The 17,329-nt window shown below is 36.9% G+C and overlaps 1 protein-coding gene across 1 annotated transcript in view; it reads right to left on the bottom strand.

Moving 5' to 3' along the window:
* The window catches only part of INSRR (insulin receptor related receptor), a 467,004-nt gene that overhangs the window by 128,787 nt on the left and 320,888 nt on the right, over positions 1-17,329 (bottom strand). The window contains exon 13 of the mRNA XM_044079802.1: positions 16,695-16,831. Coding sequence (XP_043935737.1) covers positions 16,695-16,831 — 137 coding nt within the window. The remainder of the gene's footprint in view (positions 1-16,694; positions 16,832-17,329) is intronic.

Below are 17,329 nucleotides of genomic sequence, written 5' to 3'. Positions count from 1 at the left end.
AAACTACAAAATGAAATGACATTGGTTGCATTTAGATTTATTCAGGATAAATATGTGATAATGTGTGTAATGAGATTTCACACAGAACAAATAAATGTGGTGCTCAGTAACATTGAAAGCCAAAATGCTTACACTAAGAAACATACCCTGTATGAGTATAAATAACTAAGTTTTGTTTTTACGCCATGCTGTCCTTAGCCATTGTAATTACTGGACATTTTTTTTTATTTTACAGTACATAAAAACCTTGCAAATGATCTTAGCTAGAAGCCAAGGTTGTTGCTGATGTTTACTTTGCAGAGATTTAGGTATGTACAAATTTAAAGAAACTGGCCACATCCATACTCTAATTACCACAACCAATTCTATGTACGCTGAGAATAAAACTTAAGACAGCATATATATCATGAAACTATATAGTATATCAATAAGGCAGAATGATTCATAAATCCTGAAGGTAAAGATAGAGGGACTAAATAAAACAACCCGTTTAAAGTAATACATTAAATAAAAAAATGCACAGATTTTTCACTTCATTCTGAGCAATCACCATTAAATTTAATGGGAATAAATTAAAAACACGGGACAAGACTTCGGGTGCAATTGCAGAAATTTCAGTTACTGATACTTGTCTGTCTAATCAAACTATTACTTTTGGGTTCAAAATAGTAATTTCCTTTTTCTTGATGTAAAAGGTGATTGCCCAATGTTCTTGTGGTTTGTGGAATGACTCTAGGGAAATAAAAGTGAAAAGCAGGGCACAAAGGCAAAGTCGTTTCTTGTTAAGCAGCACGTGGCATTTCAATCTCTTCTTTTACTTAGCCAGTAGTAAATGCAGACAGTTTAAACAACATGTCCATGTTACTGCTCTAATAGTCAGTGGCTGTTACAACAAATAACTTTATTGACAACAAAATAAGAATAACAAAATGAACTCTATCAGCTAATTAAAACACTAAGTGAATCGTGTAACAGCATAACCTAGCACGTCTTGTAATATTAGCAGAATCTCTAAGATTATACACATATTTTTTACATTTTACCAATATCCGCTTTTTTTGGTTTGTCATTATGTACAAGAAAGTAGCCTTATAACATTTCACAAACATTTCAGTCTCCAAGTTAAGTAACTGTATTTGTAAGTTGCAGTTAAGAGAGTTCCATTTTCACTATAAACTCCAAAAACTGAAATACTACACAGTGAATCAGAAAGAGACTGGTCGTAAATAGTTTTGTTATTGTTTTATTGTATTTGTTATATGTACATTTGAGTATGTTTATAATGAAAACAAAATAAAAATATTTTTGGAAGGAAAAAAAAAAGAAAGACACTGGTCAAGTTTTATCTAAACCAGAGAAAATACTTTGTATATCCCATTCATCCATGAATATAAGTTGCATCTGACTCCTGCTGCCATCCAGTGAACAGTTGCTGCCATCTTTAAATTTATCAGGCAAGTAGAGAATGGAAGTAGATTGCTAGGCCATTCTTCTGTAAACACACACACACACACACACACACACACACACACACACACACACACACACACACACACACACATATGCACACACACCAATCTAACCACACCAGTAGCACCCAGAAAAAACCAACATGAACACAAAGAGGACATGAAGGTTCCACACAGAAGGTGCTCCAGCCAGTAGTCAAACCAGAGGGTCTCTTGCTGTGAGACAACAGTGCTACTCTCTGTGACACCTTATTGTATACAAATGGTAACTCGGTGTCTGAAAGCACAATTCATACTCTATACTTTTGTTTTGCATTATACAAAAATCAGTCTCTTACAGTTTTTGTGACTGCATGAAATTTGTTGGGCGTTACAAACATGTTAATCTAAAGTGCAATATTATCACTGTGTGCAAAAATGTACTTGCTCAAGAGTTCTGAATTGCTGACTACACACAATGAGCAACCACAAAGCTGAGGTTTAAGAGCACAAAAACACAGATGTCACACCACACTAGTAGTGAAGTGCACTTGACAGTTGCCTTACAAGTAAGTGGTAATAGAGTTAAGTAAATATTTACCTACTGACATAGATAGGACTAGATAACCTGTTAGAGCTGTCCATCATTTAATCACTGTTGTAGTAGTTATGTGGGGTTATATCCTAACTGGGATCTAACAGCTGTCCATCTTCCAAAGCTTAAGGTCGCTTTCTAAGAAGGGAGACAATCAACAAATAGTCTGCACATCAATCCCTTAAGTTTTACTGCCACTGAAGAGCACTTATCTTGCAGGTTTTTTCAGGATAGATGGTCAGCTAGCGTTTCTCTGGTGCTGGGCAGATCTATTCCCTTCAGGGAAAAACCTTAAACATTTTATCTATTTTTACAAAGCAGTACATTTTTGACAGAACTATTTTAATTTTGCTAGGTTTACATCCTTTTTGAAACTGTCTTGAGACATTTCTGTCAGTTAAAAGTAATATGTTTTAACTTGTTGCTTCAAGTGCAAACATTTGTTTAAACTTTGCTTTTAATAATAGTTTTAGAAAAGTTATTTTAGGGGCTTGGTCAAGTTTTTTTTTTTTTGTGTGGTTGTCACTGTGTAATTTTGTGAAAATGCTTATTTGTTGATATTTCCCTTTTACCAATTATTGTTGGCATTGCTTAACACATTTCAGACATCTTTCTGCACCTTAACCATGGAACAGATCAGATCACCAGTTCTTCACTGTTTTTCTTCCTCCATATACATGATAAAGAAAATTTCTAGACAGCCTCTCCCAGTTTTTCCTTGCCTTAGCTGTAGATGGGTGACCCCCCCCAGAGGCCATTTGTGGTTCCGCAGGCCACTTATATTCTTCCTTGGTTTCCTTTGGTACAGTCCTTCAGCTACTGCGGACCAAGGGTTAGCCATGTCCACTGTGGCTGTTGGAGACTTCTCTGTGTGTATTTTGTCATTTTTGAAGAAGGAGTAGGAAATGCGTGTCTGCTTGGCCTAAGTAAGATGGCTGCTCCCCAGGGCGATGTCCCTGACATGCGTCGATCTGCTTTTATGGATTTTCACATTAAAAAGATGCAGAAAGTTAAGCTTTTATCTTCCTCTGTTTCTGTTACCCTTGATAGAGAAGGTTTACTGGAATAAACTCAGGGCTTAGTTGACGGTCTTAACCTTTCACTTTCTAGTTGTAATGGTAAAAGAAAAATACGTTCTTCAGTTTCTAAAGATTCCTAGTATGATGAATGGGAAATAGACTTACAGGGAACATAGTCAGTTATTTCTTCTCAGGCAACAAATTCTGATTCTGAGCTGCGTGTTTGTTCTGATTTTCCCTTGAAAGAATTTTCATTTTCTGAAACCATATCTACAATAAATATATATTTTCAGCAGGAACTACATAACATTCCAGTCTCTTAGAAAAAAATTTATTATTTATTACAACTGGAATTTCCTGTTCATTTTCCTGTTCCTCCGGAAGTTCCATCTTTGCAGGATGTTTTATTATAGTCTGCAACATGCCTGGCAGCCAGCCTGCAGCTCCTAAGAACATATAGGGTTCTTCAGTCTTAGAAATAATTATTTTCTAATCCCAGATCTAACACTGCAGTGATTTATTTGTCACATCCTTCTGCAGCTAAATATTTAGGAAATGCTAAACCCTCTCCATCTGAAAGGGATGCGGTCGACTTTGATAGATTTGTTGAAAGAGTATATTCTTCTGCTACTCTTATTTTTTAGAATTCTTAGTTGTGAGGTTCACATGTTGATGTTTTTGCTTGCTTCTTTTGAAAATATGAGGAAGATCACTGCCATTTTTCTTTCAAGTTTTCTTCTTCTATTTCTTTCGGCTGTTCCCATTAGGGGTCACCACAGCAGCTCACCTGTTTCCATTTCTTCCTGTCCTCTGCATCTTGCTCTGTCACACCAACCACCTGCATGTCCTCTCTCACCACATCCATAAACCTTATCTTAGGCCTTCCTCTTTTCCTGTTACCTGGCAGCTCCATTCTTAGCATCCTTTTCCCAATATACTCAGTATCCCTCCTCAGCACATGTCCAAACCAACACAATCTCACTTCTCTGGCTTTGTCTCCAAACCATCCAACCTGAGCGGACTGAGTAATATACTCATTCTTTATCCTGTCCATCCTCATCACACCCTGTGCAAATCTTAACATCTTTAACTCTGCCACGTCCAGCTCTGACTCCTGCCTTTTTGTCAATGCTACCATCTCCAACCCATGTAACATAAGCAGGTCTCACTATCCTCTTGTAGACCTTCCCTTTAACTCTGCCTGGTACCCGTCTGTCACAAATTACTCCTGACACTTTCCTCCAACCACTCCATCCTGCCTGTACTCTCTTCTTTGCCTCTCTTCCACACTCCTCATTACTCTGAGCTGTTGATCCCAAGTATTTAAACTCATCCATCTTCACCAACTCTACTCCCTGCATCCTCACCATTCCTCTATCCTCCCTCTCATTCACACAGATACATTCTGCATTAGTCCTGCTGACCTTCATTCTTCTCCTCTCTAAAGCATATCTCCACCTTTCCAGGTTCCCCTCAACAAGGTCCCTACTCTCACTACAGATCACAATATCATCTGCAAACATCATAGTCCACGGGGTCTCCTCTTTGACCTCATCTGTCAATCTGTCCATTACCATTGCAAATAAGAAAGGGCTCAGAGCTGATCTTTGATGTAATCCCACCTCCACTTTAAACATATCAGTCACTCCCATCGCAGACTTCACCACTGTCACACTACCCTCACACATATGCTGTACCACTCTTATATACTTCTCTGCCACTCTCGACTTCCTCATACAATACCAGAACTCCTGTCTAGGCACCTTTTCATATGCTTTCTCTAAGTCCACAAAGACACAATGCAACTCCTTCTGACCTTCTCTGTACTTCTCCATCAACACTCTCAGAGCAAACGTTGCATCGGTAGTGCTCTTTCCCGACATGAAACCATACTGCTGATCACTAATCATCACCTTCCTTCTTAATGTAGTTTCCACTACTCTTTCCCATAACTTCATGCTGTGAATGATCAATTTTTATCCCTCTGTAGTTACTACAGCTCTGCACATCACCCTTATTCTTAGAAAATCGGTACCAAAACACTTTTCCTCCACTCCTCAGGCATCCTCACACTTTCCAAGATTTCATTAAACAATCTGGTTAAAAGGTCCACTGCCATTTCTCCTGAGCACCCCCATGCTTCCACTGGTATGTCATCTGGACCAACAGCCTTTCTATTCTTCATCCTCTTCATAGCTGTCCTTACTTGCACCTTGCTAATCCATTGCACTTCCTGATAAATCTTCTGTAACTGCGCTTATTGCCTCTGTTTTTCAAGTAACTAAACATTCTTTAAAATGTTCTTATGCCTCAGCTGATACCTGTGAGTGGTTATGTTCTAAAGATTTGCCTGAAGATGTAAAATTTGATATTTTGTATTCTCCCCTTGACAGAGAGGTTGTATCTGGTCCATCAGATGCTGAGGTCCTGAAAAAATGTGATGAGAGAGGAAGAAAATTCAAGGGGTTACTCATATGTTTCAGCATTCATATTTCTATGTCTGTTAAAGGTTTCATCCCTAATTCGTGGTCCTTTTATAAAAAGTCAAATAAACAAAAGAAGCAAACATCTGGCTAGCATGTGTTCAAGAACGATGGCAAAGGGGCTCTAAAATGTTGGGGTTTGTGGTCTTTCTAGTAAAAAAGGACACACAAGTCTGAATGAATATCTACAAATTATAATCGCCCAGCATGGCTCCATTCTCTCCTTAGCAACAGATAATCTCAGATAAATGAGTTCTAAGAGATATTTATCAGGATACAGATGATAGTACAAGTAATTTTCAGAAGATATTTCATCATCCACTAGACAAGACTTCTTTATTTCCCAATGTCATTCATCATTTGTTGGTTCAAGGGGTAATAGAATCTCTCCCTCTCTCTTTCCTTGTAAGATTTTTATTCAAGGACATCTTTGCTCCCAAAGAAAGAACTTCACAGAGACCAGTCCTACAAGTGTCCTTTCTTGACCAGTTTGTGAAAGTTCAAAAGTTCAGAATGGTATCCTTTAACAACCTGTTACCTCATATTTCCCCTTTCAGTTTTTTGATACCTCAAGATTTAAAGGATGCTTATCATCACATTCCTATAGCCGTAGATTTCCAACTCTTTAAAGTTTTCTGTGTGTAGATTACTCTTTCAGTTCTCTGCATTACCATGTGAGTTATCCACTGCTCCAAGGGTGTTCACAAGCTGTTTAGCTCCTATTCCAGACTGCAAGATATTCTCATTTCTCCTTATCTAGATGATTCACTTATCTTTATAGTGACTTTTACAAACTATCAGGAATTTCTCACTTGGGTAGGAGATTTCCCTCGGAGACTGGGTTTCCAGAGGAACATTCAAAAATCTTGCTTAATCCATCTCACAGGATAGTATTCCCATGGTGTCTCCTAGATCTGTTCAAAAAGCTTTTCTCCCGCAGGAATAAGTAGATCTATATTTAGTTATATTCCTTAGTTGCACCACTCAATCTAAGGACTTGATCTATCTTTAGATATGTTCCTTAGCTGCTCCACTCAATCTAGGATTTAGCAAGGGAATTTCCTAGGATTTCAGTATTTATGGCATCTATGATTCTCATAACTCCTCCAGCCAGACTCCACATGAGAAAAATTCAATGGTACCTAAAAGCTATATGTTCCCAGCATCAACATCCCCTTGGCTTTTCAAATTCCTGTTTTGAGATTTGTAAAAAGGGAACAGCTTTTTATGGAGAGACCAGTTTTATCTGACTCCAGGTCGGTCTCTTACTCTCCCTCCCAGTTCCATTACAGTCTGTAACGACTGATGCCTCAGACTTTGACTTGGGGCTGGGTCTTTGGGAGTAAAAGTGCAGCAGCTTTGGAATAAAGAAGAGCAAAACCCATAAACATCAACTAGATGCGGGCAGTAATAAACGTACTCAACTCTCTCAATTATCTCTGGTCTTCGAGGCCTCTCCAAGTGGTCACAGAAAACACCACAGTGATGTGTGCTGCATAAACAAATGGGGGAGGGGAGAGGCGTCCAGATAATAACCTCTGTGCAGATTAGCCATGATAGGGATATATCACTTCAGCACAATCTTACTCTACAGGCTTCTTATGTTCTATCAGGGCAGAACTGTGGCATGCAAACTGGCCAAGACCAACATATATCCTAACAAATTGAAACTGAATCAGAGGGGCTACCTGGATTGAACCAGCTAGACCTATTAACCTCCATTCACAACAAACAAACAAATGGCAAAATTCTGCTGCGGGATTCCTTGCAAGTTGGTCTGGAAAGCAGATATTTTCTCATTTCCTTGTATTACAGTGTTCATGCATGCCTTTTCACCCTTTGCAATGATTTCCAGTGTTATTCTGAAGATTTGGATGGACTCTCCAAAGATCACTGTGGTGACTGTCTTCTGGCCAAGACAACAGTGGTTCACCCTTCTTTTGGAACTGGCCAAGGGCAGTCACCATAAGCTTCTTCAGAGACTAGGCCAACTCACACAAGATAGTTTTTTTTAATACACCCCAGCTTGAAATAACTTCAACTGACTGCATGGATGATAGCATTATAATGCATTTTAAGCATCTATTTTCAGAGGACATGCACCAGGTATTAAAGGAAACAAAGAAACTTGCTACTAAGAAATCATATATTAGCAAATGGAAAATATTTTCGAGTTAGTGACACATTAAGGACCAAGACCCTTTTAAAGCTAGCATTTCTTTTGTTCTACAATATCTGTGTGGATTATTATTTATTATCCTCTGCCCTTTCTTGTTCATCTATCAAAGTTCATCTTTTGGCCATTCCAGCTTGTCTGTCCATGGATCCCCCTCTTTCAGTGTATCTCAAGTTAAGATTTCCTTGAAAGGGGCTCTGCATACTTGTCTTCATAGAAAATGGGTGATTCCTCCTTGGATATCTTAATTGCTCTATTTGGACCAGCTTATCAGGATGATTTAAGGTTTTTATCCTGGAAAACAGTGTGGCAGCTTGTCCTGACTTTCCCAAAAAGAGAATCTGAGCTGCAAGCTCTTATGATCAGTTAACCATATCTCATTTTCCACAAAAACAGGGTTTCTTTAATAAAGAATCTTTGATTTATGGATAAAATGGTATCCGAGTTTACTTTGAGTTGAGCTATCCATCGCCCTGTCTTTTTTTCCAGATCCTAAAATTGAGGAAAAAGGGATTATTCATATTCTGGATGTCCAAAGACACCACAGATAGTATCTTGACAGAACTAAAACCTTAAGAAGTTCTGATCAATAAATCTTTCAAAGGTCTGGGTGTTTGGAAGGTGTCCTTAAGCTTTGTAAGCTGTTTAGCTGTTATATCCTACACAGGATATAACCCCTTACAGTTTAGGTCACTGCAGCAGTAATCTCTTCGAACATCTGCTGTTATGGCAACTTTAGCTACACAACTGTATTTTTTGATGTATACCATTTGTCTGTCAACCATTTAATTTATATATCTTTGTGCAAGTGTACAGTTGCTTGTATATTTATTTTCACAAAATGCACTCCTTAGTTTTTTTTTTTTTCTGGTAAAAAATGTTGATTTGATTTAATTTCAGAATTCAGTGACTGGTGGTTTATTTATTTATTACTTTAAAGATATTTCTCTAGATATAGTGTGACTAGAGTGGCTCAATTGTTGGTATCCACCTTTTGAAGAGTAACAACATAATGTTATTGCTACAATACAAATATTTAGTAGTTGGCTTATTTTAGAAGTAAACAGTGACTGTAATCTCAGTTTGCCAGACTGGGCTTCTGAAAGCAATATGTGTGTGTGTGTGTGTGTGTGTGTGTGTGTGTGTGTGTGTGTGTGTGTGTGTGTGTGTGTGTGTGTGTGCACATACACATAAATAATATTGCTTCAGCTAGAGATTGAGTTGTCAACAAGATGCATGGAATCCCAGGGAGCCAGTGATTATAAATGTATAAATTTACCATATGTCCTTAAGGCCAGTAGACCCTTGCATATTATTTCATGTCAGCAGCACAGATTTGAAGTCCCTACTCATTTGATGGTCAGTGGCATGGATCAAGAGACCACAACCCATATCCATTGCATATTAGTTGGTGGCAGTGGTAGGATATATTATAAATGGTGCTTTTTCAGCCTGCAAAACAGTTTTTCATGAAAAAAGTATGTGTACACTTGCAGCCACAAGGTAAATGTACAGCAGTGTACCTTGAACTGCTGTGATTGTATTTTTTTTTTATTTTAGTAGTTATAATACAGGTGAAAACTGACCTCATGCAAAGTATGAATAATGACAGTGCTGCAACTGAGTAAAGAATGCAAATTAAAAAGAATCCCATATGCCAGGAAGATCAAGGATAAGGTCATAGGTAACTCAGATGCAGCTAAAGTATACCGCACTGATCCTAAAGACATCTTGGTAGTAAGAGTGAGTGCAGGACTGTTGTGATAACAAATCAGTCGATCCCTTGACAACTTAAAAATGCAGAATAAACTGAAAAGACTAGAGTTGGACAGAAGATCAAATGCCTCAAGGCAACTGAAAGAAGGAAATAGCTGGAGTTGCAAAGGAAGATGGAGCAAGCCATGGGGGAGAAAAAGACGGACCAGTATGGACTGGTAATGGTGTAGGAAAGGGAAGAGAAGTAAGAAGAAAAATAAAAGTGGAGCCAGCACAAGAATTAATCTCTTACCCCTTGGCTAAGTGCCAATAAATAGCAGAGGTGGAAACTCTGCCCTGGGTGCCAACACTTATACTAACTTGTTTCCTCAGTATAAGCAGAGGGATAACTTTGATGTGCTTGGCAGATGACACTGGAAAGAATCATGGGTAATGAGTGAGGGTTTTTGAATTCTACTGCTCATAGGTAAGGCAAAGCATGTTTTATCAAAAAAAATGTCTGACTCTTGCATGGATTAATGTAAGGTTGAAATGTTTTTTCAGTGTTTTAACTTACTTATGAAGTTTACAAGGAAATATATGGAGAATGTAGAGCTGTAATCTTCACTGCAGAACTATGGACTTACTTTCAAAGGTTGGTGAGGGGATTTCAAGTAAATAGTTTTGAAGTGCCGGGAGATGTTATGATAAAGGCGCAGGCATTCAGCAGTTTGCCTGAAGATGTGATAACCTGTCAAAAGGAGCAAGAGTGTAACTGTTGAGGAAATGGGAAAAGGAGACTCCTATTTATCCAGCAGGGTATACCTGTACAAGAACTAAGTACAGAGGACCACATGGGAACAAGTGAACCAATGGTAGCAGACTAAATACTCTGAATGGGTTCCACAGGCAGTCAGGGATTCACTGGTTCAAGCACACAGCAAAGCACTGGGATTAGATGATTCCATTATAACCAGGTATGGCAAGCATGGTTCCATAGTGACTGGGCGGGAACAAGGATCATGAGGTAGCCAGTGAAGGCAGCATCAGAGTAGTGGTGGTTTTTCTTGAAACTGCAAATGCTTCAGATTATCACTAGGGCTTGCAACCTATCTTAGTAGAGAGTAAAGAAACCATTTCTAAGAGTGGTATTGTGAAGATTACATTGCTAGACAGTCTACTGCAGTTATGTCCAAGGAAAAAGCACATTTTCAGGTACAAGTGGACAGCATTCATTTTGTTGCTGGATTTATATTCAAGTATCTTTGCCTTGCTCTCCCAACCTTTTACTGAACAAGTGTAGCAAGCTGCTGTTCTGCCTTTTTCTTTGAATGCATCAGCCTGCCACACTGTGTTTATGAACTCTTACTCCTGCATTTTCCAAAGTGATCTAAAATTTGGAAAGTATCTTCATGCCCCATCACAAGTTAAATCAGGAGTTAAAACATCTGGATGCAACAGTTTCTTAGGACTACATGAATATCTATATGTGAACATGGATGCCCTTTTCTGTCACCACAAATGCATCTTACTTCCATTTTGTGAGGATAACTAATCTTAAAATTACATACCAAGGGACCCTTAACAAGTAAAATCATGCTTCTAGAATCTAACAGGGCTTGATGTTTCCTTTCTTCAAAAAATACAGTACATTATAACTAGTTTGGTTCTCACACAATTAAAAAGTTCTGACTTATCCTCTATCTTGTTTTCTTACAATCTAGAGGAACGACTTTGTTTAAAGCATAGATTTCAGCTTCTGCAGTTCTGTCAGTTGCATTCTGTTTAGCATCAATAACACATAGCTATGCAAGGTAAACTCCCTCAACATTTATAACAAATAAACATATTACTTGCTTTTTGTTAGATGCAGACAGACATTTTATCATTAATTTAGAATTCCACTAAAATTCTTGGGATCGCTTTGTAGTATCCATTTTCTTATATTATATTGTTAGGCAAAGCTCTTTTAAACCTACCCACTACTACATTAAAAGCCCAGCTATGAAATGTCACTGATAGTTCTTCATGGGTTATACAATTCCTGACCAATAATTCTTTCTTATGTTTACCATAGTCCATGTAATCAGTTCCTTACATGACAATGTACATTTTCAGTGACTCTCCTGAGCTAGAAATATAGGATTTTTGCTGTCTTCTCAGTTCTAGTTGTCAAATACCAGCAGATAGGACTATTGGTCATCCTCTTTGGTTAGTTTCATCATAGGTTTCACAGTCTTGAAGTTGTAAGATACACTGGCCAGTACAACAACTGTTACTGTAGTTGCACCAGCTTTTAATCAGTCTGAACCTGTAATTCCACAGGTTTCTGTAATAAGTCATCCATGGTTTTGTCATTTGGAAAAAAACAACACACAATAATCACAACAATGTAGAGAATTAGTAGTCTAAACTATGGCTTGTACTTGGTAGCAGAAGTATTACAAAGAATGACAATTGGAAAGTCTTTGGTCAACCGCCTGCGCTGCCTGTGCACACACCACCAGATGACGTCAGTAGAGATATAAAGGCAGGACTTCCATAAAACATAGGTTTATTCAGTAACCTACATAGTCCAGCAAGACAAAATAAGTCCTCCTGGATTCCAATTTTGAATAAAACAAATACAGTGTCTTTACTTGCTTTTCCCATGTACAGCATTCAGTTCTAGAAATAGTCACATCCATATGTCCTGACCAGGATCATGTATTCTGCACTTTCAGAGTTTTCCTTCAAATGATCTCCTAGTCATAGTAATTACAGGAACTAGCGAGGTACCCTTTTCCAGAATTCCTTAGAATTCCTTTGTACCCACCCCCCCCCCAGGCAGCAGGAATTATAGCTCAAATTGCTTTGCCCTTAAGGGTACAGTGTATTTATACTACAAAGACACAAAGCACACTTATACAGCATAATACTACATATATATATAAATATATATATATATATATTTTTTTTCCATATGTATGTATGTGGCAGTTGCTTTGATCAGTTATTTACATTGACTTTTTGATTGATTCCTGTTTCATCGATGTCCATGGCAGTGCAGTTGATGCAATTGCAGTGACTTACTGTGAGATTGTTGAACAGAAATGTTAATGAAGTTTCTCCTTTTCCCCACTGTTGTGCAGTATACATATAATCCAAAGAAAGGCAAACCGGCAATATTTCAACACAATTTAATGTTAGCGCTTTCGTACACAGATTTACATGCACTTCTTCAGACATTAATTACTCCCTAAAAGGCAACTGTATTATAGTCCACTTAATTGATCAATTAACAAGTTAAATAAGTTAAATAATTATTTGAATCAATCAGTAAATTCATCCTATGAAATTGTTTTATAGAAAATAACTTATACTGAACGAGATGCATCTTAAATATAAAGGAAATCAGTAATGTATAAAAACCAAACCATCTAAAAAAATAAAAATAATAACAAGTAAAAGTCCTTATTCAGACTACTTGATGTTTCTAACATTCATCAATTTAAAATAAATGAAAAACTTAATAAACATAATATATCATCTCTCCAATGCTATCAAGTAGTCTGAATAAGGACTTTTACTTGTTATTATTCTTGTTATTATTTTTATTTTTTAATTTTTGTAGATGGTTTGGTTTTGAATAGAATAATAAACTCTTGACTTTGTAAGAGAAACAAACATAAGTATTAGATCAAAGCCAAATCAGTTTCACTGCAATATATGCAGCTTTTTCCAGTGGATTTTATTATCCACTGTGGAATTTGTATATCTTAGAGTGAAATTGGTTTGCTTTTGATTTAATACATGGTTGGTTCTTTTACACAATCAGAGTGTTTATTATTGTCTTCAAATGCTGGAGTTTCAGTGTTGTGTGTGTGTGTGTGTGTGTGTGTGTGTGTGTGTGTGTGTGTGTGTGTGTGTATGTATGTATATATATATATATATATATATATATATATATATATATATATATATATATATATATATATATATATATATATATATATATATGTGTATATATATATATATATATATATATATATATATATATATATATATATATGGAGCTACTTCTTTTGACCTAACTTTCATTTGCCTGACACTCATTTTCCTGACCCCATTTGACTGAAATTTCATTTGCCTGACACTTCATTTGCCTGACACTTCATTTGACTGACACGTATTATTAGCAAGAAAATGGAATATGCCCCCTTCCCCACTGCAGTGCGACCCTGGAGTTAGAATATATAGTTAGGGGGGTGTGTGGGGGGCACATTTCATTTCATATGATATTGTTAACTTTTGATGTAATATTGCTTAGTAACAGAAAAGTAAGTGGCTGTGCCCCCCACACCCCCCCTAACTATATATTCTAACTCCAGGGTCGCACTGCAGTGGGGAATGGGGGCATATTCCATTTTCTTGCTAATAATACTTGTCAGGCAAATGAAGTGTCAGGCAAATGAAATTTCAGTCATTTGGTCTCAGGCAAATGAGTGTCAGGCAAATGAAAGTTAGGTCAAAAGAAGTAGACCCATATATACATATATATATATATATATATATATATATATATATATATATATATATATATATGGGTTTACTACAGGTGATCAAACTTTTAAAAATTCGACCTTCATATGGCCGAGATCATATGATCGAACTTTTAAAAGTTCGAACACCTGAAAAAAAAAGGGAAAAAAATTACTTTGAACATTTTTAGCAAGGGGCCAAGCCCCCCACACCCCCTGCTATTTAAATATGCCTACTCCAAGATAGCACTACAGTGAGAAAAAGGGGAATCTTCCCATTCCGTGCTGTATGGAGATCTCTGTTCAGAAAGTTCGAACTTTTAAAAGTTTGATCATATGGTCTCAGCCATTTGAAAGTCAAACATTTAAAAGCTCGATCATCTGTAGGGGACCTGTATATATATATATATATATACATATATATATATATATATATATATATATATATATATATATATATATATATATATATATATTCATGAGTCTACCTTGGTTTATCAAAATTACACTTACCTAAAACTCTGTTTGATAAGATGACTTCACTGAATACTTTAAAAACCAAAACCATGAATCACCATAATTTTTCACTGGAAAATGAACCACTTGGCCACCATGGTGATCGTTGCCCTTTTCCCCAGTGAAATGCAATCTGGAAGTTGGTATATTTAGTTGGGGTAGATGTGGGGACGAAGTCCCCCACTTGGGTGGGTGTGATTTGTATTCATTTTATTATTTTGCCCTGGTGACCAAGTGATTAATTTCCGAGTGAAAAATTTTGGAAATTCGTGGTTTCAGTTTTTAAAGTGTTCGGTGAAGTCGTCTTTGCAAATACAGATTGTGTCATTTTGATAAAGCAAATATATATATATATATATATATATATATATATATATATATATATATATATATATGTATAGGTTCACTTTTAAAATATTAAGGTGCACATCTGCGACGGTCAGATGTGCACAAGGCTGTTTTCAAAAGTTTGCATTAGCGAACTAAAAATTGCTGAAATCCCAAAAGAGCGAATGCCAGTGTGCATTCACTCATGTGAATTTGCCATTCTGAGTAGAGATCACACTACAGTGGAGATTGGGACCTGTGCCCCTTGCCTCACTGTAGTGCAATCTCAGAGTTAGTATATATAATTAGCAGAGGATGTTGGGTCCAGGGAGTCTTGCCCCCCCCCCCCCCCGCATAATGATCATAGGAGACATCCAGAAGTGCCGGGTGTTTCAACCAAAGTCAACATTCCCGGAGTGCCAACATTCTTTGGGTAGGAGATTCGCTCTTCTGAGGACTTGACGATGCAGTTTCTGACATTTCAAGTTGGATACATGAGCAGTCGCATATGTGTGTTGTGACATTTTAACGGTAAACCTATATATATATATATATATATATATATATATATATATATATATATATATATATAAACTCCTCCTCCCCTACTATATATATTACTATATATAATATTTGGACACTAATCTCATTCATGTAGCAGATATGATTATACTGTGAATCCCGAGTTATCATATAGTGCTGTGGTGAATTATTGTAGTACCCTAAAATGCTCAATTTCAAGTTGGTAAAACTGCAGGCCCTTCTGAAACAGCCCTCAGAGAAAAATGGGACTGAGGGTGGGAGGTTGGCAAAATAGTTAAGGTATTCACTTTACAGATCCAAGGTGCAGGGTTTGATTCTCACATGGGCTAATTGGCTAGGCTTAAAATGGTCCATAAGAACAGTTAGCCTCATACTAAAACTATGAACTATGAACCTAAACTATGAAACTGCTGCCATTTGTTCAGTACTATTGGTACAGTTCCACGATCATGGAATTTACATTTCAGAGGCAGGCCGCCATCTCATTACTAAAGACGTGTACAAAATGATATTCTTGTGCACTGCTGCATTATTTTCACCAGTGTATGGTAGTAAGCTAGGGTCCTGGAGTGCAGATAGGGTGTACACTTGTCATGTTAGTAGAATATGTGTGGATCTGGTAGAAAAATATGTATTTACTTACCTACATATTTATTTATGTATTTATTTATCATGTCAATTCACTAGGTACAGGTATAGTATCCCTTTTCAGGAATAATCCAGTAGTACTGCCTTGCTAAATAATTTGTTCAGAGTTGCATCAAAGAGTTTACAAGATAAAACCCATTAGCAGTTCACTCAATACAATATGCAGTTATTTTCCTTTATGTGTGTATGCATTTTTAATTTATTTTCAGTACTGCATCATTTGCTCTCATCATGTTTACACTGAAATTGCTTCATGAATGTCAGTATATTAAGCATGGCTGACTATTAATAGTTTTTGCCACTACAGACTGAAGCAGCTCAACCATTTTTTGAAGGCATTCATAGAACATAAATAGGACATTGCAGCTGGATAGTGTAGTAGTACTTTTCTAACTATCTCAGCATACAGCACTTAAAACAGCCACCACAACTCTTTTCATGCATTATTTCTGCTAAACAGATAAACTCTCATAGACTAGGTCCCTTTCCTGGTGCAAACCAACAGCAAAAAAGCTAAATAATTTGTTTAGAGTCACTTTCTCGGTATGTAATTGGAGGAATATATGGATTCCAGCCCAAGGATCAAGCAGCTGAACCTTTTTGATATACTGCCTCCTTAACTCCTTGAACCCTGTAATTCGGTTTGGTTAACACACTAACTCTAATGCAGAACTCCTCACAAATAAGAACAAGAAATAACAGAATGCCTTTCCAAGCGACTTACCTCTTGTTCTTGTTTATACCTGACTTCATACTTCAGAATGAGACCATTAGGTTTCTTTGGCTCTTCCCATTTTAACAAAATGTTATTTTTCCCAGTAAACTGCCAAGTTACATTGTCAGGAATATTATCAGCATTTTCTGAAAAATGAGAAAAAAATAACATTATATCCTACTAAAAACGTATTGTTTAATGTAAAACACATTTCTCTGTCCAGTTATCATTGTCATTGAATGATTAAGCTGTATACATTGCTTGAGGACCAAAGTATTACCTTTACTGTTAGAATTTAAAAACACGAACAATGGGTTGAGATAATGTGTTATCAGAATGTGGGATGTTTATAAAGTGATACAGGAATGTAGTATACGTTTGAAGTGGCATTGTACTGCCAAGTGATATGATGTGCAAAAGATGAAGTAAAAGATGAGGAGAAAAATGAAGACCAATTGGGATGTTAGTTTTTAGCCTAGAGGAGGGATGTCAAGAATCCAAGATGCTCAGCTATAGTGTGTGACCAAAACAGCATGAAAGAGTGGTGGTGGTGGTGATAAACTTAAACAGATGATAAAGGTATGCAGTGCAGAGATCTTCCACTGTGATTACCTCAACAACTTAGAGCAGAAAACTGTGGCATA

The sequence above is a fragment of the Protopterus annectens genome, chromosome 8.part0 (assembly GCF_019279795.1).
Source record: "Protopterus annectens isolate FY-2018-M chromosome 8.part0, PAN1.0, whole genome shotgun sequence".
Taxonomy (NCBI): domain Eukaryota; kingdom Metazoa; phylum Chordata; order Ceratodontiformes; family Protopteridae; genus Protopterus; species Protopterus annectens.
Note: the sequence above shows the minus strand (reverse complement) of the source record. Positions and strands in the feature narration are given on the sequence as shown.